Source organism: Choloepus didactylus, chromosome 20 (genome assembly GCF_015220235.1).
Source record: "Choloepus didactylus isolate mChoDid1 chromosome 20, mChoDid1.pri, whole genome shotgun sequence".
Classification (NCBI taxonomy): domain Eukaryota; kingdom Metazoa; phylum Chordata; class Mammalia; order Pilosa; family Megalonychidae; genus Choloepus; species Choloepus didactylus.
The window spans coordinates 21,841,862-21,865,317 of NC_051326.1; the positions used below are offsets into that span (position 1 = coordinate 21,841,862).

The window sequence follows — 23,456 nt, forward strand, 5'->3', positions numbered from 1 at the left end:
CCAGCCTCCTACACCCCACCGGGGGAGCCGGCAGCGTGGCCGCTTCTGTTACTAGATTCTTCTCACCCAAGCAGGTCAGTGCTTCTCCTTGGGTCCTCACCAGACTCCTTGCTGGAGTCCGAGGTCTGGGTGATTTCCTGCTTGCTCAGGCCACTCTGAGGAGGGTGTGCATGTGTGTGTGTGTGTGTGTGTGTGTGTGTGTGTGTATGTGTGTGTGTGTGAGAGAGAGAGAGAGAGAGAGAGAGTGAGAGAGAGAATCATCAGTTTCAAGGCAACTTCAGACAAAGCAGTGGATCCAAGAGCACTAGACTGGGGTGGGGAGATGGGGGAGGTGGGTGGGGAGAGGAGGTGAGGAACACAGAGGACTGCTAGGTTCCCTGTCTTTTTTTTTGTAAGCAAATATAGTTTACTAAACAGATTACTTAAAGGGGGTACAGGCAGTTGGGGGAGGGAGAGAATATACTACAAAAATTCAAGTGTGGTTTTGATATATAACTTCTAATCCCACCTAGGTGAAATCCCTAACCAGAAGTACTGAGGAGAAATGTCTCTACCCTGTTCTTCAGCATCTGTGAAAAGTCTCCCTCTCTGAAAAAGACAGTGACCACTTTCTGTTTTAACTGGTGACTCCACCTGGAAGGCCAGAGAGAGATGACAACGAGCTGAGGCCTTGTTGGTGAGGGGTAGCGGGGTCCATCTGAGGTCTGGTTGCCTCGTCACCGAATCTCCCAACCACATCAACCTTCCCCTGCCTGTGGCAGTTTTCCTAGAATGTCAGCAAGTTCTGGACTCTACACAAACCCAACCACCAGGCCTCCCTGCGTAGTAGGCCTGCACAATGCCAAGAGCCATCTTTTGGGTAGATTACCAATGAACTCGCCCCACCCACCTCTGTCCTAGCAAGATGTGAGAGCCCCCTTCTGCCAGGGATCAGAGGTAGGACCCACCTCTCCAAGCTCCTGGAGCCTGGGACACTCAAGCTCTGATCTCATCACATTTTCCACTACCCCCCTCCCTTTTAATTTCCACCTACATGCACTGCTGCTGTCTTCTGCCAAGGAATAAACCTGCAATCATTCCCAATGCAAACAACAGATGAAGTGTGGAGTATGCTCTGAGGGCACCTCTGGAGGCACAGACTTAAGAGCCTAGAAAACAACTCTCACCTCTGGGACTGGAAAGGTGACAGAACCAGCCCAAGGTCACACAATTCATGGCAGAGGCAGGCCCCCAAACCAACTCCTCTGCCTTCTGGTCCAGCACATTCCACAACCTCGCCCCCAGAGTCTTCACAGATGGCCCCTTCTTCCTGAGGACCACAGAGACGGAGAACCAAAGGAGCAAGGAGAACACAAAACCCTGCCGGAGTGCTGAGACCCGAGGTCCGGGGCAGGGAGGGCAGGGGAGGCAGGGGGAATCCAAGGCCAAGAGGGACTGGAGCCGAAGTCAACTTCAGAGTCCAGTTCCAGAATCCAGCTCCAGGAAGGTGAGAACACATGGCAAGGGGTAGAAAGCAAATGGGGTGAGGCTGAGAACTCCATGCCTCGCTTGCATGAAGTAGTCAGGGACTGGGGCCTGGATGGGTTGACCCCCTCCAAAGGGCCAGGAGCAGTGTCATCAGAAACAACTCTGGCCAGACTGGGAATAGAGCTAAATAAACCCAAAGACTTAAATTTTGGGAGTTTTAAATCATTGGGTACAAAACAAGAGCTCGGTAACTATTTGCTGAGTCCTTAGTCTAAAGTGGGTGGATGGCTAGCCTCTTTCTACCTGGCACTAGCCTAGGGGCCCCAGGAGCCCTTCAGCTGGGAGATCCGCCTGTCATGCCCTCTTATCCCACATGGAAAGCTGTTTCCAGCCCACAGCCAGTTCTGGGAAAGTCTACTCTTGCTATTTGGCCACAAGGTAGCAGAAGGAACAAAATACTTCCATAGAACTGTTCAGCCAAACATGTGAAGTCCCAAGACTATAGACACAGGACAAGAAAGAAACTGGGTCTGTTATAGAGAAGTCCAACTGTGTCATGAGGAGACGCCTGGCATTTTCTGGGTGGTTATTTCAAACTGGGAGAACAGCAAACCCTAATATGACGCATCCACCTGTCCCCTTTCATCTATTTGCACAAACCAGTGAGTGATTGCAAGCAAGTCACACCACCACTCCGCTCCCCAGTTTCCACCTCCGCAACGTGAGCACCATTCCGAGTGAGACAGCTCTGCATCTTGTGAATCTATCCCCTAAATGTGTGTAAGAAGACCCTCCCATCCCCAGGTATTTCCTATCACCCACGGGGGACAGGTGCCACCTGCTGAGAACCATCTTAGTGGTCCTGGATTCTTGGTGAGTCAAACTCAAAGCACTTTATTTGAATCAAAATACATTCCATTGTATACATTAATTTTTATTTCATCTTACACATTTGGAGTTAGGGCCTCTCTAATCACCTATGCAAATCTAAGTAAACAAGATGCAAATCTGCAGCACAAATTAGAGGAAAGAATTCCATCCTATTCAGCTTATAAAATTTCAAGTATTTCCTTGATTTGCTCATGAAATGTCAGCTGATCAGAAGGTCCTACTTTCTAAATATCTAAATAGTGTAGGCATTCCAAAAATATCCACAACGGTAAAAGCTCTTTTGCTCATCCGAAATCCATTTCACCTGATTGAATGATTTTCTCATTTCCACAGAGAGCTATTAAACCAATGATGCAAACTGTCAAAGCTCCATAGGCCCAGGAGGAGGAAAAAAAAATTAGACTACATTTAGATAAGTCAATCCTTAGCAAGGTAACAGCACACCTGATGGCATGGAACAGTACACACATGGAATACTTATTAACCAAACCCTATTTCCTCTTTGGGTTGTATCTCTCCTAATCAAGTCATTGGAGGTCATCAGTGCAAGAGCCAGCCAAGTACTTCTCCTGGTCCATGCAACAGCCCTTCCTTCAAAATTCCTGAAGGGTTATTAACTGGCCCCTGTTCAAGTACTTCTGTCTTTGGAGAATTCTAATTCTAACTGTTGGAAAGTTCTTTCTCATATAAGGTTGGAATCTGTTTTCCTATAACTTCTACCCAACCCCTTGTCCTAGACCTGCCCATGGGAGGAGCACCATAGAAAAAAGGAGTCTCTGCAATTGCCAGCGGTGACAGTTAGAGATGTCAGCCTCTCTTTAGTCTTTTCACTTCCTCTGTTTCTTCAAGGTTCCTCCCAGCCACAGTCCCAGACCCTTTTCCTTGCTGAATCCCTGCCTAGGTATGTGCTCCAATTATCAAGATCTCGCCTAAAATGAAGATCTGAACACAGTCCTCTCAATGTAGCCTGATACTGCATTTCCCAAAGTGTGTTCCCAGGAACACCAGCCCTATGCAATGTCACCCATCCCCACCCAAAGGGAACTCTGGGCAAGTAAATTTGGGAAATGCAAACCTTATCCTTAGAGATTCACAATAAAAGGAAGCATGTTAAAGCTCTGAGTAGTCCTGGGCAATAAGGTTTGTTTTGTGGAACACATTTCAGGAAAGGCTGGTCATTTTCACTGACTGATTTCCAGCTGGCCAAGCCTCATAATGCTTTATTATATTTCTCCATCCCACTCTTTTACACTAAGCCCCTTGGCAGCCCTCCTGGACCTCAGAAATTGATAATATAGATGCAAATAATTTTAAAGCAATAGCCAACTGTATTTAGTGAATTCCTTTTTCAAGCAAAGCATCCTTTTGGGATGTAATTTATCAGTGCCATAATTTTCCATAATTTGTAAATGTGAATTTCTGTATATTAAATGTTCATCTCCACAATAAGACCTGTAATGCAATGCTATGCTACCACCTACCACACTGATATTTTTTTAGGTGATTGACGTTTGTCATTAAATTCACTGACAGATATGAAAGGTAAGAACTGGAAACCTTTTGAGATACTTTTAGTATGTTAGTATACCTGAATCTATTCAATTAAAACAATTGCTGCCTTCCATGTAAGTTTTATACATAAAATTTGCACACACTTGGAAGCTAACTACTTAAGTAAACCCCATGGTGAACCTTTTGCAAATTAAATAAACCTCCCGTAATGCATCTGCTTTTTTAATTCATACACTTATTGCAGTGGTTTTTGCTTTTGTTTTTTAGAGTACAGGGGGAAGCCCTGCATGGTTGAAGGAATGGGCAGGCGGAGTGACACGAAGAGCACAAAATGTGGAAGGTGGACCTGCCACCCTCCTGCCACAGTGCCAAGTGCTCCCACCTCTGGGGTCAACCATTTGGTGAGGGGGTCTCAAGAGTTCCATGTGAAAAACCACATGACCTGGGACAGTCACGCTCTAGCCCTCGCCAGCCCTCGCCAGCTTTTCTTCCTGAGTCTCTTGTTTCTGCTGCTGCTATGGAGACAGAATAAGGTACTGCCCCTGGGACCAGCCTGCCTGGCTTCATATCCTAGCTCCACTGCTTACTAGCTAGGTAGCCTTGAGCAAATTAATCTCTGTGCTTCAGTGTCCTTTTCTGTAACACGTAATGGCATCACAGGGCCATTATAGAGGTCAGATGCATTAATACCTGTATTGTTCTTAGAACAGGATCTGTCTGGCACAGGGTAAGGCTCAGTAAGTGTTCATTTTGGCTCTTTCTCCTTTTCTCAGTTTGATCACTCATATCCATCTCTTGCTGCTCATACCTTAGACTAGGTCTTCATTACTTCTCATCTGGACAATCCAGCAGTCACCTCCTAAAGGGCTCCTCAACCTCCAGGCTCCCCTCCCATCAATTTTACACAATGGTACCAAAGTCATCTTCCTGAATAGTACATAAGGTCAAACCATTTCCCTGCTCAAAATTCTTGCATTGCTCCATACTGCTTTCCAGGTTGTTTAAATGTCTTGGCAGCTCATTCCCAGGCCCTTTCCAGTCCACTTGGCAGCTAACTTTCCGACCTTATCTCCTGTCTCTCCTTCCCTGGCCCTGAGCCAATTGGGAAAATCTACTGCCCAGTTCTGGGTCTTTCCTCATGCTGCTGTCTCCATGTGGAAAGCCCTTCCATGTTCCCCTCTCCCTCCACTCTTAAGTGTCTACATCAATTCTGTCCTTTAGAGCCAACGTGGAGGTACTTTCTTGGCGGACTTTTCCTTGGTTTCCTCTGCTTGCAGTATTCTCTCCCTTTATGACTTTCCCAAGCATTTTATCCCTTGTGGCCCCCTTTTAAAAAAAATTTCCATTGGTTTGTAGTGTTTTGTGTCATGCCTCTTCTCCCCCAACAGGCTATTCATGCTTCATGAGCAGCCACCATGGGCAGCTTCCCCTCTGCAATCCCTGCAGGATCTCACCCATCTCCGGTGCCCGGTAACTGTTTATCAGCTTGGAAAACACTATGGAGCATCGCTCTGAAGAAATAGGAGTGTGGGCAAGTCAAGATGGGGACAAGGGAATTAGGAAAATTTCAGAATAAGGAGCTCCGTGTGTGAAAGGCAGGACCAGAAGGAAGTCTACAGGCTCCTTGGTTGTTCCTCTGAACCCTGGAGGAAATGGGAGGATGTGCACTGAGCAGGGGGAGACCCTGAAGACAGACTCACCTAGTTCACAATTATCATAACACGTCTCTAAATCAACCAGCAAAATTAGGTGGAAATAAGCAAAGCAAAGACCCTTCCCCAACAACTTAAGGCTGCCCCATGCACTACTTGCTCTAAATATATGCCATTTATTTCAAGGCTAGTGAACAAGTTCCTAACGGCCACGTTGGGAATTTGGAAATGAATGGAGTAGAAAGGAAGGGCTCAGTACAGTTATCCTAATGCTGGAGCATCTATGTAAACATCACTTTACATGTGAGACATTCAGAGCATTTGCTAATACTACCTCAGCACTCGATACCAGATTCCTTTGTGGTGGTCAATGGCAAGTATCATTATCTGCATTTGTCCGATGGAGAAACAAGGACATTGTAAGTTCAGTGATGTTTCAAAACCCACCGGAAGACAATTTAGATGGAGACTGAAAATCCAGACTTCCCAACTTGTCAGTTCATCACTCCATCTGCAACTGCTTTTTAACCAACTCTGAGAAGGATCGTGGTTCTATAAAAGGTTTCTATGAGGGATTCCGTAAAGAGAAGAATGAAGGTGGTGGTGGGACAAGTTCATTTAATGAATCACGCAGTGCAACAGCCTTGACACATTTTCACATTGTTTCCCAAAAGAGTCAGAGTTGATGTTCAAAAGTCATTCATTTTTTTAACTCCACAAATATTTATTTAGTGCAAGAGAAATTCCAAAGCAGAGACGGATTAATTGCTGGGTGAGGACCATGGGCTCCAGGGGTCCAGAGAAAGGAGAGAGCTGTGAGAGCTGGAGAGCAGTGTGGGAGCTGTTCTAACCCAAATTATGGGTAGTGTTTGGATGAGTGCAGACAATTTGGGGGGGTGAGGCAGGCCCAGCCTGGAGGTAAAGAAATTGGTTTGTTGGTGTTGAATCAGAAGCTTTGGGAAGTTGGGTTAGGAAGCTCCATTCTAACAGGTGATACAGAATGGCAAATCACACACACTTGGCAAGGGAAAAAACCCCAACGGCCATTGCTTCAGTGTGGTGGAAAGAGCTGGACTTTGTCCTCACACAGTCCTATGACCGAAAACAGATCCTGCCACTTCCTGTAACCCCCCAGAACCTGGTAGTGGTAGGTAGGAGGAATAAGGAATTTGAAATAATTGAAATAATATTCCTTCTGAGAGGTAAACCAGTAAAATCTACACATAATGGCTAACACTAGTTAGCTTCAGAAGTCTCCTTGAAAGACGGAATATCTCTCAAATAAATGTCAGAACATGGCTCTTCTGTTTAAGGCTAAACTAAAAAAAGAAGGAATGGAAAAGAAGAAAAAAGAACAACAAATGGCCCAGAAACAGCTACTATAACACTCCCACAGCACACCAGCCCTCCCCCATCTGGGCACCACTGGCAGAGGTTGCTAATTTATCCCTGCACTCTGGTCCCTAAGGCTAAAAGTAGCTTCAGAACCTCTCTCAACACAGCATCCCAGGCAGCTGCTACCAATTGATTGGCGTTGATTCAAACAATGAGATTCATTTTCTATTCCAATGTTGTTTAGTCAACAATCTGTAACCAACGTATTCTCTGCTGTGGGGAATGAATGGTTCATCAGGCCTTACCACAGCCTTGATGACATATTCTTCAAGATTATTTTGCCTCCTGTTTCTCTGATTGCATTTACCAGGATGCTGCTTATAACCAACTTGCTGCTGAGATTTTCTTAATGGGACAGAATTCCCTGACCAGAGAACACAAAGGAACAGGAACACAAAAGAACATTAGAGCACCAGAGAAGTTACATCTCAGTGCAAATTAACAAGTCCCTGTGCTGATGATGCAAACACCAGACGCGTGTGGGTTTGACTTGCAGTAAGTCAGGCCCCAAACCTGCTATCCTCTGATTGGTGCCACAGAACCAAGTTCCTGGGATTACAAAGCTGAGGACCAGATCTCAGACTACAGAGGCATCTGAATGAGCAGTCAATCAGTACACATCCTTATTTCATCGCTCTTTCTAACTGCAAGAAGTCTCAGTTTCCTCAACTCTAACATGGATAAAATTCCTTATGTTGCTTCTGCGAGCATTAAAGGAGCTAATATATGTCATCACATAGCTTTGTGGTTGCCCCACAGTAGCTGCTCCATAAATGTCATCTCCCATTCCCCTTGTTTTAGGGCTTCATTATCTTTTCACCTGGATAGTGGCAATATTTTCTGAACTGATTTTCACTGCCTGCCACTCCAATAACCCCTGTTTCCCAACCCTGCCAGACGGAGCTTTCTGAAGCCCAGATCTGATCATTATACTTCCCTACTCAAAAATCTTTGCTGGCTCCCCAGCACCTGGAGAATAACGTCCAAAGCCTTAGGCTGACATTCAGAAACGTTCCCAATCTAGCCTCTGCCTGTCTTTTCATCCTCATCTCCTGCCACTGCCCCCCACCTAAACATCTGCACCATGCACCGGCCCAAACACACGAGGCACTTTTACACTTTCCATACTTTGGATCGTGCTTTTTCTCTACTGCCAAATGCCTTTTCAGCCTCTGCTCTGTGAAATTCTACTGATTCTTCAAGGCCCATTCAAAGTTCTCTTCCTCTAGGAAGCCTCTCTGGCAAACTCCCTTTGTTTCTTGGCAGCCAGAATTAATTCTTCCCCATTCTAGCTTACCTTTGCATTTTGTTTCATATCACTTACCACTTCTTGCAGGATATGGGACTGTATTATTTACTTTTGTCTCCCACTCAATAAATTCTGTTGACCTGACTGCAGGTATGTTGAAAGTAAATTTTTAAATTTCCAAAGTTCTTAGAATGTTGAAAGGCATTGGTTCAGAGAGGAACTTGTGATTCCAAATGAATTATAATCACCAACAAGTCCTGATATGCCAGAACCGATCTCATATAATGCCCAACAGTCCTAGGGCAACCACTATTATCACCCCTTTACAGATGTGGAAATGGAGGCATGGGGAGGTTATGGAGCATATGCAGGGTACACACATCTAGAAAGTGGCAGAGCAAGGATTCAAACCAGGTGACCTGGCTCCAGAGCCTGCAGGCTGGACCATCTGCTGCGTTGCTGGACCACTGTGGTCATATGCATCACCCCTAGGTGCCGCTTGGGCCACTCCACCTGCCCCGTACAGTCTGGGCATTGGAGGTGCAGACTAGTGGGGAGACAGTCATCTAAATAAGAGCTTCAGCATGACCAGTACACGGCAAAGCAGGTACGCACCTGTGAGCATCTGTTGAGTGCAAGGAGACAGATGTGAGCTGGGAACCCAGCTGTGGGGGGACTTGGGCCAGAGGATTCGCTTCTTGGCCCCTATTTTCTCATCTGCAAAATGAGGATAATAATTCCTATCTCAAAGGATGGCTTTACTATTCTCCTAAGATCAAATAAAGGAAGTGCTATGCTTGGTATGTGGTAAAACCGTATTATTCTGCACAGAGTTTGAGAGTCTGATGGAGGGGCCAAGGAAGGGTAAAACCCTGGGGCCATGGCCAAGAAGCCCAGCCACCACCTGGGCCGACCCCGCACCACGTGGATGGCACGTGCCTGAGAAGGGTATTCAGAACCTGACTAACTCCTCTTTCCATTTAAACCCAACAGCCTCATCAAAGCACACACTGTGACAGTCCCGATGGCCTGAACCCAGATCTTAGGATACCTGGAAATCTCAGAATGGATCTTAAGCCCATTCACTGCCCTAAGCAGGGGAGTGAGGTTTTCCTGCTTTCTCCCCACTATTCCAGCATCCCTCCCATACCTGAAACGGTCCTGAATTCCACATCTCACTCTTGGCTGATCCTTAGCTAATCCCTCTAGGATAAAAATTAGTTGCCTGCATCACTATGTTTCAAGATCCTACCGTAAAGACTGGAGTGTGTGCAATTAATAGAAGACTTTTAGGGATCAGAAACCCTTTAGGAACCTAAGGAATAATCTCTAATGGTGAAACTTTCAGACATGGTGGAGGATGGGTGGTGAAGATATTTAAGGGCTAGTGGATTCTGCCAGTGCCTTCAAATCACCCCAGTTGTCCAAAAAGTTAGCCAGCCCTGCTGTGGGACTTACAGATGTTGCACCGCTAGCCACCGTCTCCCTTTGGAGAAAAGCAAGTACACGTACTCCCCACCCCCGCCCAGGGAGAAGAGGTTGCTAGAGTGGGGCCAGAGAAAGACCCAAGTCAAAAAGGAGCTCCTTCGGGCTGCTAATGGGTTTTCTGAGTAGCTGGAATCTGTTCCATTGTTTGCAAATCATCATCACCCTTGATCAATAGCTGGGCCCTCGGGGAATGAGGAGGGACGGACTGAAGCCAGCATCCTTTCAGCTTTTATAGGCACTAGTTTTCCAAAGGAAATTGAAACCAGGTGCTCTTTCTCACAAATTATTGCCTCACAATCCACCTCTGGAAAGCTCTTCCAACCAATACAGCCAGGGGAGAGCCAGAAAGGTTTCCCATTGCCTTCTCTGTGTTTTGAGAAGTAACAAAATCAGTGCCTGCAGCTTTCTCAGGAAGGAAAACACTTCCCGGCCTTCGGGTTGGAGAGAAGGGGTGGGGTGGAGGCTGGGTGCTTGTTTTGTTTTTACTAATCTGTCCATAAGCAAGTTTTCTCTTCAGGTCATGCACCGTCTTCAGTCTCGCGCCACCTTCCACTACATGCTAATAGATTTCAGCCCCTGGTTAGTCAGGCCCAGTGAAAAACCGGACCACGTCCCCCCCGATGCACTTTCCTTCCCCTTCAGGTGTCTTGACGGTAAATTCAGGAGATAAATCAGCCTCTACTCACAGGGCAAGCCACTGAGGGAGGTGGTGGTCAAGAGTGAGAGGGAGGTGAGGGGAGAAAACAATTCTGTTTCTCACTAGTCTCTAATTGGTTGGAACTGCCTGTTGGAAAATGATAACAACCTTCAGCTGCAGTCCAGGCTGGGCAAGTCAGAGAAACCAGGGTGCTCAGCCAGCTGGGGCCTTAGGCCTGACCCCCCCCCCCCCCCCACTTCTGCACAGGGCCCACTTGGAGGTTTATTTTCCAGATAAGGGACCCAACATAACCTTAACACTCAGCCAATGCTCACAATTTGGGCAAGTGAGGGAGAAGCAAGAGCTCAGCCTCATTTGTTCATTAATTCATTTAACAAATACATTTTTTAAAAGCCCCATGTTCAAGACCTTGCTGGATGCTGGGGAAAATAGGAAGTGACTCAAAGATGAGTCAGACATGGAGGCTGCCCTCCTCCCGCCCCCAGCATGCCATCTTGTAGGAGGAATGACATGGATGTAAATAAGCATAAAGGAGGCAGAAAATGAGAAGGGCCTTCAGGGGGTTCCAATAAGGGGCAATGAGAGCTCAGAGGAAGGAGAAACCATCTTGTGGATTTAAAAAGATCCCAAGAGCAGGAAATCTACAATTCCTATACGCTAGAAATTGGTTTTCAATCGCAGGTTGATGACCAAATGGTGAATGGCAATCAACTATGCGTTGCTTTGCAAGCAATTTATTATTCATTCATGAAGGCAAGCAATATTTAATGAGTACCTTCTATGTGCCAGGAATTGTGCTAAGTGCCAAGAATACAACAGCGAAGTGACAAGCACAGGTCCCACCCTTGTGGAGCATATGAATATAAACCATTTCCAAACGCGGCCTGTTGAAGGAACTGACAGATGTTCAGTGTGCCTGCCCATCTGTGGAGGGGCTGCACACGGAACAGGGCAGGACAGATGGGCAGGGCCCAGGCAGGAGGTGCAATAATAAGGAGTTTGGACTCTATCCTAAGAGTACCGTGAAGCCATTGAAGAGTTCAAGTAGAAAGTGACACAGGAGGGTTTCCCTTTCCAAAAAATCACTTTGGTTGCATGTGAAGAATGGATCAAGGATAGCAAGACTGCCTATAGAAGACCATTTCTACTTTCCAAAACTTAGAGTGAACTCAAGGTCACCCTCTGGAGCAACCCTGCTCTCACCAGCTTACACCCCAATGAGCTTTCTTGACAGCTACTGCTCCAGAAACACAGTCTACTGTATCCATGCCAAGGTCCAAAGAAAACATTGAAAGATCACTAGCAGCTGTGATTATAAATTATTGCATTGCATAGGAGTTGTCATTTTATAATTACTTCCGTTTCCTTTTTCATTTTAGCTGTGAGAGTTTTTAAAGTAAAGAGCATCTGTGGCACCATTTATTTTCTCATTAAATTGGAGAGTGTAGGGAAGAAGGGAATTATCAACATGCAGATATGGCCATGGAAGTCATGCATGACCATGTCAACAACCAGCTCTCTATATGCCAGAGGAAAAAAGAAGGTTGAGAACCACTGCACTAGAGGCCAGTGATAACAGTGTTTGCCATATTTTATCAGATAGTTCTAGTTGGGAGACCATCCTTGGCAGTTGGGTTTCAAAGGCATTTAAACGCATAATGAAGTCCCAGGTATGGGTATACTATTTGTCTGCTCAAACCTTCTAATGCTTCCAGTCTCACTTAGGGTAAAGTTTAAGTCCTTATAAAGGTCTACAAGGCACTACATGTTCTGCACCCCAGTCTCTCCCTCCTGCTACCTCTCTGATCTCACCTCCCACCACTCCTCCCTCCTCCCTCTGCTCCAGCCATGGTGACCTCTGGATTGTTCCTGCAACACAGGTACGTCCTGCCTCAGGACCTTTGCACTTGCTATTTGCTCTGTCTGGGGCAGGCTGCCTCCAGACTCCTCCCTGGCTCTCTCCTTCACCTCCTTCGACTCGGCTCCATGACACCACTGACACTTTCTATGAACACCCTGTTTAAATTGCAGAATTCCCCCCACTTCTTATCCCCCCTAGTCTGCTTTCCCCCCATAGCACTTCTCACCTTTTAATTTAGGTGTAGTTTACTCACTTATTTTGTTTCTAGGCTGTCTCTTTCCCCCACTGGAAGGTAAAGCCCCATGAGGGCAGGGATTTTATCTGTTTTGTTCACTCTTGTATTCCCACAAAAGGACCTGACACACAGCAGGTATTTAATAAATGTTTGTTAAATACTGTTGAATAGACCTTGAAGACAAAGGTTTTCAGTTACTTTTCCTTTAGAAACACTCCACTTTTTTTCTTTCTCTTTTTTGGCAAAAAAAAACAAACAAAAAGCCCCTGCCTTTCTAAATAGGTTTTACTTAAATTAATCTCAAAGTAAGGGAGCTGATTTTGCGGAGACCCTGGAGGGGTGGGAAAGGGGAAGACCTGGGTTTAAAAAACATTTTTATAATTGAGCCACAAAATCAAGGGTCAGCTGAATTTATATGATCCAGGTTACCAAAACAACCCTCAAGGCCGCTCCCCTTTCCGTTCCCTTTTCGGAGCATTTTTATCCCTATTACCTCACTTCAGCCTAACAGAAGACCCAGTTCCCAGGTAAGGAAACTGACACAGAGAAAAATGGCTCTCCCGAGGCTGTTATTTGACTCATGAAAATGATCATGCTAGTTTTAAGCATTTTGTTCTCCAGCCATTCCTCGTTCTTGCAAAATGGAGAGCTTGTGTTTGTGTCTGGAGACAGATGGTACATTCCCTGAAGCACTCACAGTCACTTCCCCTGCTGCCCGAGGTCCATCCTGGGCAGGCCCCCAACGTTCCTAAGGACCTCCAGCCCAGGAGTTGCCAAGTCAAAGGAAAGACTCAGCAGGACTCAACCTAGCTCCTGATGCTGGTGAGATTAGACCAAAGTGGGAGACCCCAGTTTCCCCCACGGACCCTCCTTCTTCCCGGAAAAATCAATCAATCAGAAAAGCAAATTGGGAAGATACCAAACCACTAAAACAAAACAAAACAAAACAAAAATTCCAGCTTAATTTTGTTTCCCCTGCACCTGTGAAGTTGAGACGAGTGGGAGTGTAGATGCTGTCCTCGATGACTAAACTAGGGTCCCTCTCATTCATTACCCTCTGAGAGTGTGGTCTGAGATCCCAGTCTAGGCTCTGAAAACATCACTAAAACCAAGAATCTTACCCTTGACACAGAATACTTTAAAAACAGCACAGCCAGGCCCTGCTGCTGGACAGCGATACATCCTATCACCACAGGGAGAACTGAGGGTGGTACAGGGCAACCCCGTAACCCTCCATTATCATTTTAAAATATCCATCTGACCCTACCGCCCAGAGCCGCACTGAGCTTTTCCCCCTTTCTTCTTAGACGTTTCTCCCTCTAGTTAGGTAGCAACTTAAATTCAAAGCTTAAAGTTTCAAGAACTAGCCGAGCAGTTGTGACAGTGAGGTAACTTTGGCCTTTGTGGGCCTTTGGGAAAATAATCAAGACCCTTTCCAAATGAGGGTGACCCAGGTCCCCCCAGCAGAACAGCCCAACCCTCCAGGGCAGGTTTATTCTCTCTGAGGGCCACTGGCCTGTAACAAGCCTAAAAAAAAAAAAAAAACCATGTCACTCAATAGAGTCAAGGGAAAGCCTCTAGAATCTCAATAGACAGACTGAAGGAATGTAATCCAAAGACCACACTGCACAACCTTTAAAGCAGAGAGCAAAGGTAATTCAGAGACCCAGGAACTCAATTTGACAGCAAATCTCTGCCTGTAAAAACTATGAAATGGATTCACGGAGTCAAGCAGAGGCCTCCTGCCACCTCCAGGGACAAAGCAAATGAGTGCTGATGTTATTACAGGGCACGGAGCCCCATGAGGCGCACGTCCCTAGGTGAACACACAGGTGCACACACTGTCTCTCACACACCCAGGACTGCTGACTTCACCCCCTAACATCCTACCCTCAGGGTTCTCTGACCCCCGCGCGGCACCTTCCTGGCTCCCGGCTCCCAGCCCCCCACACGCCCCTGCCCCTTTGAGCAGCTGCTCCAGCACTCACTTTGAGCAAGCCGGCTGGCCAGGGCATAGCGGCCCCTCCGAGGGTCAGCTGGGGTCTGCTGTAGGAGCAGCTGGGGCTGCCCGACGTGCCGCAGCCTCTGCCTGGGCCTAACACATCTGGGGCCCGGCGACCCGCAGCCCCCGGCGGTCGGAACCGGCCTTATCAGCAGCAGAGACGCACTATCGGGGCTCACTGGGACCTCAGAGCGCGGGCAGAGGGGGAGGCGCCCGCCTGGGGCTTGCAGATTACAGGAACACCCTCGCCGGCTCCCGCCACCCAATGCACCGCGCAACCCCAGGCGGCTCAGCCGGGAGGGCCCCGGCCCCACTCACCATTGCTCCGCCCGCAGAGCCGCTCTCCAAAGGCCCCGCGGGGGCGGGAGCCAGGCGGGAGCAGCCCCCCAGCTCGCTGCACGGCGGGGGCTCAGCGCCGAGGCCCCACGGGAGGCAGAGGGAGCACCTCCCCCGGCCTCCTCCCCCTCCCCGCCCAGCTGCCGAGTTTGGGGCTCAGGAGTCTCCCAGAGGCAGGGCTGTCGGGAGGAGGGTCCGAGACAAAGCCCCCAGGTGAGGGCAGAGTCCCTCCTCATGGTCAGAGGGTCTCCCCGGAGTAGCTGATGTCCTGGCCACCCTGGGTCCGCGGGACAGGCACTGGGGGGCCCGGAGATCCTTAATTACTGACCTGCAGGGATTCTGGGCAAATCTGAAAAACACCTGGGGCCAAAAATAACAACATTCCTGGGAACCAGAGGTGAGTCACCAGCAAACAGCAGCTGGGAGGGAGAGGGGGGCCCAGGCAGCTGCAGCGGCAGCCAGGGGGTCGGCGGGGCCCGGGGAGCCCCGGATGGGGTCCCCCAGGGCCAAGCTCCCACCAGCGTCCCCCCAGGGAGGGTGCCTTTGCCACATGCACCGCACAAGGGGATGAGGTGGCATGTGCCCAGACTGAGAGCACTGTGCCCTGGCATGGCAGTTGGTGGCTGGCAGAGGGACTGGATGGCCCAAAGGAACTGAGACGTGACACCCGGAGAATGGCAGTTTCCCCGGAGCCCGGGAGTGGCAATTGAGGCTGCAGCTCATGTCTATTTCCCTTTGGTTTCATTTCTAGGGGTGTATTTCTGCCACATGGGCGGTGGGGTTCAGGCTTTCCTCAAGAGGGGCGCTCCAGGCCCCACCACCTGACGCACAGCCTCCCGCTTCTCTGGGGCTGGCCCGGGTCCCCTGAGGAGGCCGCCATCTGGCTCCGGAGCTTCTCTGCAGATCTAAACGGGCCCTGCTGTGAGGGCACAGCTGCCACGGAAGACGCCACCCAGGGCTGCTCCGTGACCTCTGTTTTCCACAGCAGCTGGAAAGCGCCCCAATGGAGGCAGGGGGGGCCATCTCCAAGCAGGCCAGCACCCGATGTGGCCAGGGGATGGCAAAGCCATTGTAGGCCATATTTTGACTAAAAATAACCACCACAATATTTAAGAGCACAAGTCCTTGGCAGATGTCTTTTGAAGCACTGGATTCAAAACAACAACTCCCCACCCCACAATAGTCAGGGGTGAGGGGGCCAGAAAGCTAAAGATATAAAAGAAGCACATCATGTTAGATATGATTTTAGACAACTGTAGCATAGGACAAATGATATTATTTGGCCGCAAATATTGGGCTAGGCTAGTTCAAGATAGCAAAGTTCTGCCCTGGGCCCTGCACATGTGTAGGAGTTCTCTCTCAAGACCGTGAGTTTCTGTCCTCCTGGAAGAGTAGCAGGTGTGGCACACCGGAAGTACTCAATAAAACTTTATGGCATGAATCCTTAAGTGCAAGGAGCCACTTTTACCATCCAGGAAAGAAGAGGAACAATATTTTTGCTCTTCAGAGTTCCCAAGCTCTAAGGAGAAAATGTCAGCAAATAAACATGTAGGGGAAGAATGATTTAGAAAATGCCCTCTAAGTACAGATCCTTGGGCAGGTTTGATTCTTGTGTGCTGCTTTCAGCTACAACACACATGTCCCTGAAGCCTGAAACTCCAGCAGCTCAGCAGGTCCAGCAGCCGGATCACCTCCAAATTTAACCTGAGAACCAGGCCCTTCCAGGCCATATAAGGCTGTTCTCCCATGGATATACTCAGCAAACCAATCAGCCGGGTTAGAGGACTGGGCTGGTGAGGCAAACAGATTGGTCTCAGGGAATGGGACTCACAATGGGCCTGAGACACCCAAGAATTCATCCCTGGAAGCAGCATTCCCTATGATAACCAGTCTCTACAGCCTAAGGAGGGGCATGTCATGTGACACGAGTGGAAGCCATGTTTGTCCCTCCCTTTGTGAACAGATTGCCCCTACCAGCTTTCACAAGTGCTATGGCCACATAATACATATGAGTTCCAGAAAGTGAGCTGCAAAAGCTGTCCTAAGCCTTTGAAGTGCAAGAGCCTTCACTAAAATAAGGGCAGACATTCTCAGGCTCCTGGATTGTGAGGATTCCTTGAACCTCCCCTGCTCCCTGTCATGAGTCCTTCACAAGCCCCTCCTCTGATTGTTTAACTTATTTTTTATTTAACACATTTTACATAGTGCTTACTGGGTGCCAGGCAGTGTTCCAAGCACTTTAGAAAAATTAATTCATTTAATCCTTAGAATATCTTATAGATTTATTGCTATTGCGAATGGATTCTTTTTTATTATATTTTTATTTGGTTATCACAATGTATAGGAATATTATTCATTTTCATATCTTGAATATGCAGCCAGCAACCTGTTGAGTTCTCGTGTTAATTCTATTAGCCTGCCGTTGACTCTCTTCAACTTTTCTCTGTAGACAATTATCACTTGCTAATAAGGACATTTTGTTCTCTTCTTTTCCAATTTCTGCAATTTTATTTTGCTTTATTTTATTTTGCCCTGTCGCATTGGAAAAGACATCCAACACACTGTTGAATGGAAGCAATTATAGCAGGTTTCTCTAGCTGCCTACTCGAATGGGGCTGCTTTTTAATAGTTTCATCATTAAATATGATGCTTGTGTAGGCTTTTTGTAGATTTTTTTTATTAGTTAAGGAACTTACCTTCTAGTTACAGTTTATTGAAAGTTTTTAATCATGAATGAATGTTGATGAATAAATTAAATATGTTGTCCTTTTCCATGAATGTGGTGCATTGCATTAATAGATGTTTCTAATGCTAAACTATCCTTGCATTCCTAGATTAAGCCCTTCTTAGTTATAATGAATCACTTCTAATATAGCACAAGTGAACTAAAGTTGTCAGGTTTTATATAGGGTTTTTGCATCTATATTCATAAATTACATTGGTTGTATTAGTTTTCTATTGCTGTATAATAAATTACCCCAAAACTTTAGGGGTCTAAAATGTGCACAAACTTATTATTTGACAGTTTCTGTGGGTCAGCAATTCAGGGGTGACTTTTTCAGCTGATTTTGTCTCCAGGTTTTTCATGAAGCTGTAGTCAAGATATCCTCTGGTGGTGCAGTCATCTGAAGGCTTGACAGGGGCTGGGGATCCACTTCCAAGATCCTCAAATGGCTCACTCCAATGGCTGATGGCAAAAGGTCTCCATCCCTCATCACATGGACCTCTTCACAGGGATGCTCATGACATGGCAGCTGGCTTCCCCCAGAGGGATCCAAGAGATCAAGGAGGAGGCCACGATGCTTCTTACGATCTTGTCTGGATGTCACACTTCTTCACTTCTGCGTATTCTACTCACTAGAAGTAAATCACTAAATCCAGCCTGCACTCAAAGGCAGGAAAATTGTTAAAGGAAAGAGTATCAAAGAATTTGTGGACGTATTTTAAAACCACCACATTGGACTATTGTTTTCTTTTCCCTTTTTGTCTTCAGTTTCTTTTCATGCTATACTAAACTCCCAAAATGAGCAGGGTGGCTTTCCTTTCTTTTCTGTTCTCTGAAATGATTTGTCTGTGAAAGGGATTAATTACTATTTACAACATCATCTGGTCTTGATGTCTTCTTTGAGGAGGAGGGTGAATATATGGGAGGGAGACTTGACATACTGATTTTTTTTATTTAATAACGTGTATTCAGGCTACAAGTTTGTTCAGAGATTAATATTTTTAGAAAAATCAACTGCCAGGACATATTTAAGATTCTGAAAACTTTATTCTCTATCTTTTAAAAGTTGTACATCACCATCTACACTGTAATGGCCTAGAGCTCTACAGAATTCTTACATTCAGGAAAAACACTACAAAATCAGAGAAATTAGCTCATTGAGTTGAAAAGGTATTTCAGCACAAAGAGCAGGGCAAAGTAAAAAGTTAAAGAGGTTAAACAATAGTCACTTAGTTAAAAAAAATAATAATCCAATTGCAAACCTTCTGGTAAATTTAGAATAGCAGCTCTCAAACTTTTTGGGCTCAGGACCTCTTTACATTCATGAAAATTACTGAGGACCCTGTAGAGCTTCATATTAAATTGAAGTTATATCTGTCAATATTTACCATATTATAAGGTAAAACTGAGAGTTTTTTAAAAATATGTCTTTATTAATTCATTTGGGCATAGCATAATAAACTCACCTTGCATTAACATAGATAACATTTTTATGAAAATATTGACACTTTACAAAACAAAAAAATTAGTGAGAAGAGGGTCATTCATTGTTTTACATTTTTGAAAATATAGGTTTAATGTCTGGCTTAAGAAAAGACAGATGGATTTCATATCTGCTTCTGTTTTCAGTGTGTTGTGACATGATTTGGTTGAGGTACATAAAGAAAATCAGGCCTCATTCAGATATGCAGTTGGAAAAGGGAGTATTTTAATAGCCTTTTCATTTAATCATATTTATGCTGGATACTACACTAAAACTCACAAGTGGTAATTTCTGAAAGGTTAGTGGCAAGGAAGAATCTAAAAGCAAATCAATGAACTCTTTGTATTTTTACACTTGTGAGAGAGTGAGGTTTGTGAAGAGCATGTTAATATTATGAAAGTAGTTCTTACTTCAGGACCCCCTAAAATGATTTTGGAGAACCGCTGGGTCCCTCGACTACACTCTGAAAACACAGATTTAGAATAACCAAGTACTCAAATCATCTCTGATGTCGAGCTATTAAAGGGAAACAATAGACTCAGAGTAGAATAGACTAGACAAGAACTCAGAGCAACCACCCATGTCCTCATTTTGAAAACAAGGAAACTGTGACCTGGGGAAATACAATGATTTGTCCAGGATTTTCACAGAGCAAAATGCTCCTGAGTCCCTTGCTCTTTCCACTACAGGGTGAAAAAAAGAGGAGGAAGATAAAGAAAAGGAAAAGGAAGAAGGTAATATAGAAGCAACACAATGTTCTAAGATAGCAGATTGTGACAGAATCTACTCTTGATCGTTTTATCTGTGGACTATTCAATTTATAGATTTTTCAGGCCCTTCATTCCTTCGGAAGTTCCTTGTTCATGCCTGCATTTGACCACTCTATTACTTTTAAGAGTTTCACCATCAGTAGAAGTGAGAAAAAGAGAAATTAAAATTCAGAGCAGTAAAACTGTACTTCTTATTTGTATGTCTTACAAGAGGAGGGATGGAAGAATTAAATATTTGGAAATAATAGTAGCTAACATTCATTAATCACTTACCACATGCCTGTTCATTCATTTGTTCATTCATTCATTCATTCTTTCTTTCTTTTAATATTTACTGAGCATCTACTATGTGCCAGGCATATTGCTGGGTATGCAGTGATAAAGCAGACACAATTTAAATTCTTTGACTCTATTATTCACGTATTACTGCAACAATCTGATAGGGTAGGCACCTTGATAATCCTCATTTTACTGATAAAACAACTGAGGCAGGAGAGGTACTTTTCAATGACACAGAGCTAGTAAGCGAGGGAATGAGGACTTAAATCCAAGTCTCACTCTGGAGCAGTTTCCTTAATCACAACATTATATTACCTCCAAAATGAGACTGTAACAGGGCTTTGAATCATTTGCAACTTATTTGCCTGAACTTATACTCCCCTAAAGTCCAGCTTGGGAAATTGAGAGTCACGATTGCCCTGTTTTTTGTGACCCTTTCACCTTTTTCATTGAACAGTAACCCCACATTGTAATCCTATATTCAAGAGCAGTGACATTGCTACAACAATTTGACAGAGAATGGATTTATTAAATAGCTGTGTACTAGACAGATCTCATGGTGGGGGTGGTGGTTCATCTAAAGATGAAGATGAAGATGATTGTGATGTGGCTGGGTGGTGCCTAATAAATCTTTAAACCTTCCTAAAAGTTCTGGAGATATTAGCTGGAAATCTTGGGACATTAACTTCCTCTCTTTATTATTTTTTTAAAGCAGTTTTACTGAGATAAATTCACATACCATACCACCCATCTAAAGTGTACAATCAATGTCTTCTAGCATATTCACAGAGATGTGCTTTTATCACCACAGTCAATTCTAGAACATTTCCACCCACAAGAGTGTTCACTTTGTTACACAGTCCCATGTTTCATCCTCTGACTTTCCTTCTAGTGATATACCTGACCCTAAATTTGCCCTTTCACCCACAATTGCACCCACATATCACTGTTAATTACACTCACTATAAGGTGCTACCATCACCTCTATCTATTTCCAAACATTTACAATCAACGTTCCTCTCCTTTACTTTTAAATTTGAGGTTAAAATACTGGATGTGAAGGGGCCCTGGTTGAAGAAAGCCAGATTCGTGTGACTGAAACTTTCTTTTCAGAAGACTGGTTTTCTCTCTAGACAGGAGGCACAGGACGCTTTCCTGGAGAAAGAGCTTGTTTGGCCTGTCCTCAGGTCAACAGCTCTCTGCTCTGAGGCTAGACCCCAAAGGTGTATTCTGATGGAGAGGATGTCAGTGGCCAGGCAGCCAACCCCTTCTCAGAGCACAGAGCTCTGCTGCTGTGCTGCACCAGATCTGACAACTCTGCTGCCCACCCACCAAGCAACTTTCCATCCCACCCAAACTCCCACTGAGTTGTTCCCATTCCAGAACGTTTCCTGAAAACCCCGTGTCGAGAAAAAAAAGCACTGAACCAGGAGCCAGAGGGTCTCAGTTCTAATCAGGCCTTTGTTACTTAAGGCTACATATCATAGGATAGCCACTTACCCTTTCTGAGCCCAGTTTTCTGCATCTATAAAATGGGTGTAAAAACACCTTCTCTGCCTTTTGCACAGGACTGTTAGAGGATCACAATAAGGGATCAACCTAAAGCTCTTTATTATTAACCAAAACAACAGTAGCCGTGCATCTAGATAGCAAATCTAGAAAACAGTAGCTGTAGGAGTAATAAGTGACCTGGTCTATGTATTCTCCCACTCCTAACAATTAAATGAGCTTTTTTTTTTAAAGTCAAAATGCCAGCAGGCTGTGGTGCCCAGTCATCTTTTTGGGCAGCCACAGCTTTCCCTGAGTTGCCTTTCCCATCCCATCCAACTGGAATTTAGATACACAGGTAATGCAAATTTATCATAAGGAAAAAGTTTTTAAAAATCAGGTAACAGAAAAAATAATAAAATAACGCATAACCTCACTACCCAAGTATTATCACTGTTGTCTCCGGAAGGCTTTATCCTGCCAGGGTGAGTGTGGGCTGTGGTGTCGGGCGAGCTAGGTTCTGCCATTAGCCTGTGTGTGTCCCTTGGACACGTTACTAACTTCTCCAGACCTAAGTTTCCTCCTCCACAAAATAAGAAGAATGTTACTGCTCACTGCAGGGGGTTGTTATGAGGACAAAATGGGATAACACACATGTAGAGCTTTGCCCCCTAGCAAATGCTCAGTCAGGGTTAGCTGTTATATTCTAGTGAAAATCCCTCCAGAGTTTTAGAAACTGCACATATATACATATAAACATACATGTGGTTCCAAAAGTAGGATTCATAGTGCTTTTTATAACTTGCTTTTAACAACTTAACAATATGTCAAAAATATTTTTTCACATTAGTAAAAGACACAACTGCATCATTGTTTTTAATAACTATATCCTAAGGTCTGCTATTTCATCTAACCCATCCCCTATTGCTGAATACTTAGGTTCCTTTTAATGTTTTTGCCATTTGAAAACAAAGCTGCAATTAATACCTGTATGCCTGTCGATGTGATTATTTCCTTAAGATCTTTCCCAGATATTTTTCCAGACTGGTTGGGTCAAAGGTTATGAACATTTCTGAGGCATTGATGGGCACTGTCGATCTTCCTCCAGAAAATGTGGGTAACTGTTGTCCAGTGCTGTGCTAACAATGGGTATCGTTATTATTATTTTTTCACTCTTTGACAAGTAAACGCCTTCATGTAGGATTAGCATCCCACCCAGGCTCCCAGATGCATGCCTTGCCAGGGCCCTGATGTGGACAGCAGGCCCATCTGACCGGGTAAACTACCTAAATCCAGGGCTGCTCGTCCCCGGGTGACATGATTTGAAGCACGCGCCTTCACCAGGGAGCACTGCTTAGTCGCCACATTGGTCTCACTTCTTATAATTCCTCTTTGTATGTTTTGCTGAGATCAACGTACAACCACCTGGCTTGGGCATAACACATGCTGGCTTAGCAGAGATTGTTTACCTAATTATCCCAATTCTCTAAGGATCCCCAAACAAATACTAAATTTGCACCAAATATGCACCTCTGTAAAACACCCAAACCAGCAGGAGGATTCCATTTCCTAATAGTCATCGTAATAATGCACATTTGTAGAGCAGGTTGTAGTTTGCCAACATGTCAACACACCCAATAATGTGCAATACTCAAAACAATCCTGGAGTCTTTATTATCATTAATAATTATTATGCTCATTTTACAAAGGGAGAAACTGACACTCAGGAAAATCAAACTGGGTTGCCCACAGTCCTACTGCCAGTCAGTGACATGGCCCAGAGCTGATTCTTCTGAGTCTTCGTCCCAGACTCTTTCATGCCTCACTGGCTCTCCTACCTGGTGAAATAAATTAGTCATGTTTTTAAGGGTTAGTTGTTCACTGGCACTCGTGCACCATCATTTTACAGGGGTATGACATGGATCTGGTGGGTGTGTGTGTGTGTGTGTGAGAGAGAGAGAGAGA

General features: G+C 45.3%; 1 protein-coding gene across 1 annotated transcript in view; it reads right to left on the bottom strand.

The window, feature by feature from the left end:
- Positions 1–14,548, bottom strand: part of ANK1 (ankyrin 1) — a 137,061-nt gene extending 122,513 nt beyond the window's left edge. The window contains exon 1 of the mRNA XM_037812643.1: positions 14,397–14,548. Within this exon, the coding sequence (XP_037668571.1) occupies positions 14,397–14,423 (27 nt within the window). The 5' untranslated portion in view covers positions 14,424–14,548. The remainder of the gene's footprint in view (positions 1–14,396) is intronic.
- Positions 14,549–23,456: the final 8,908 nt, after the last annotated feature.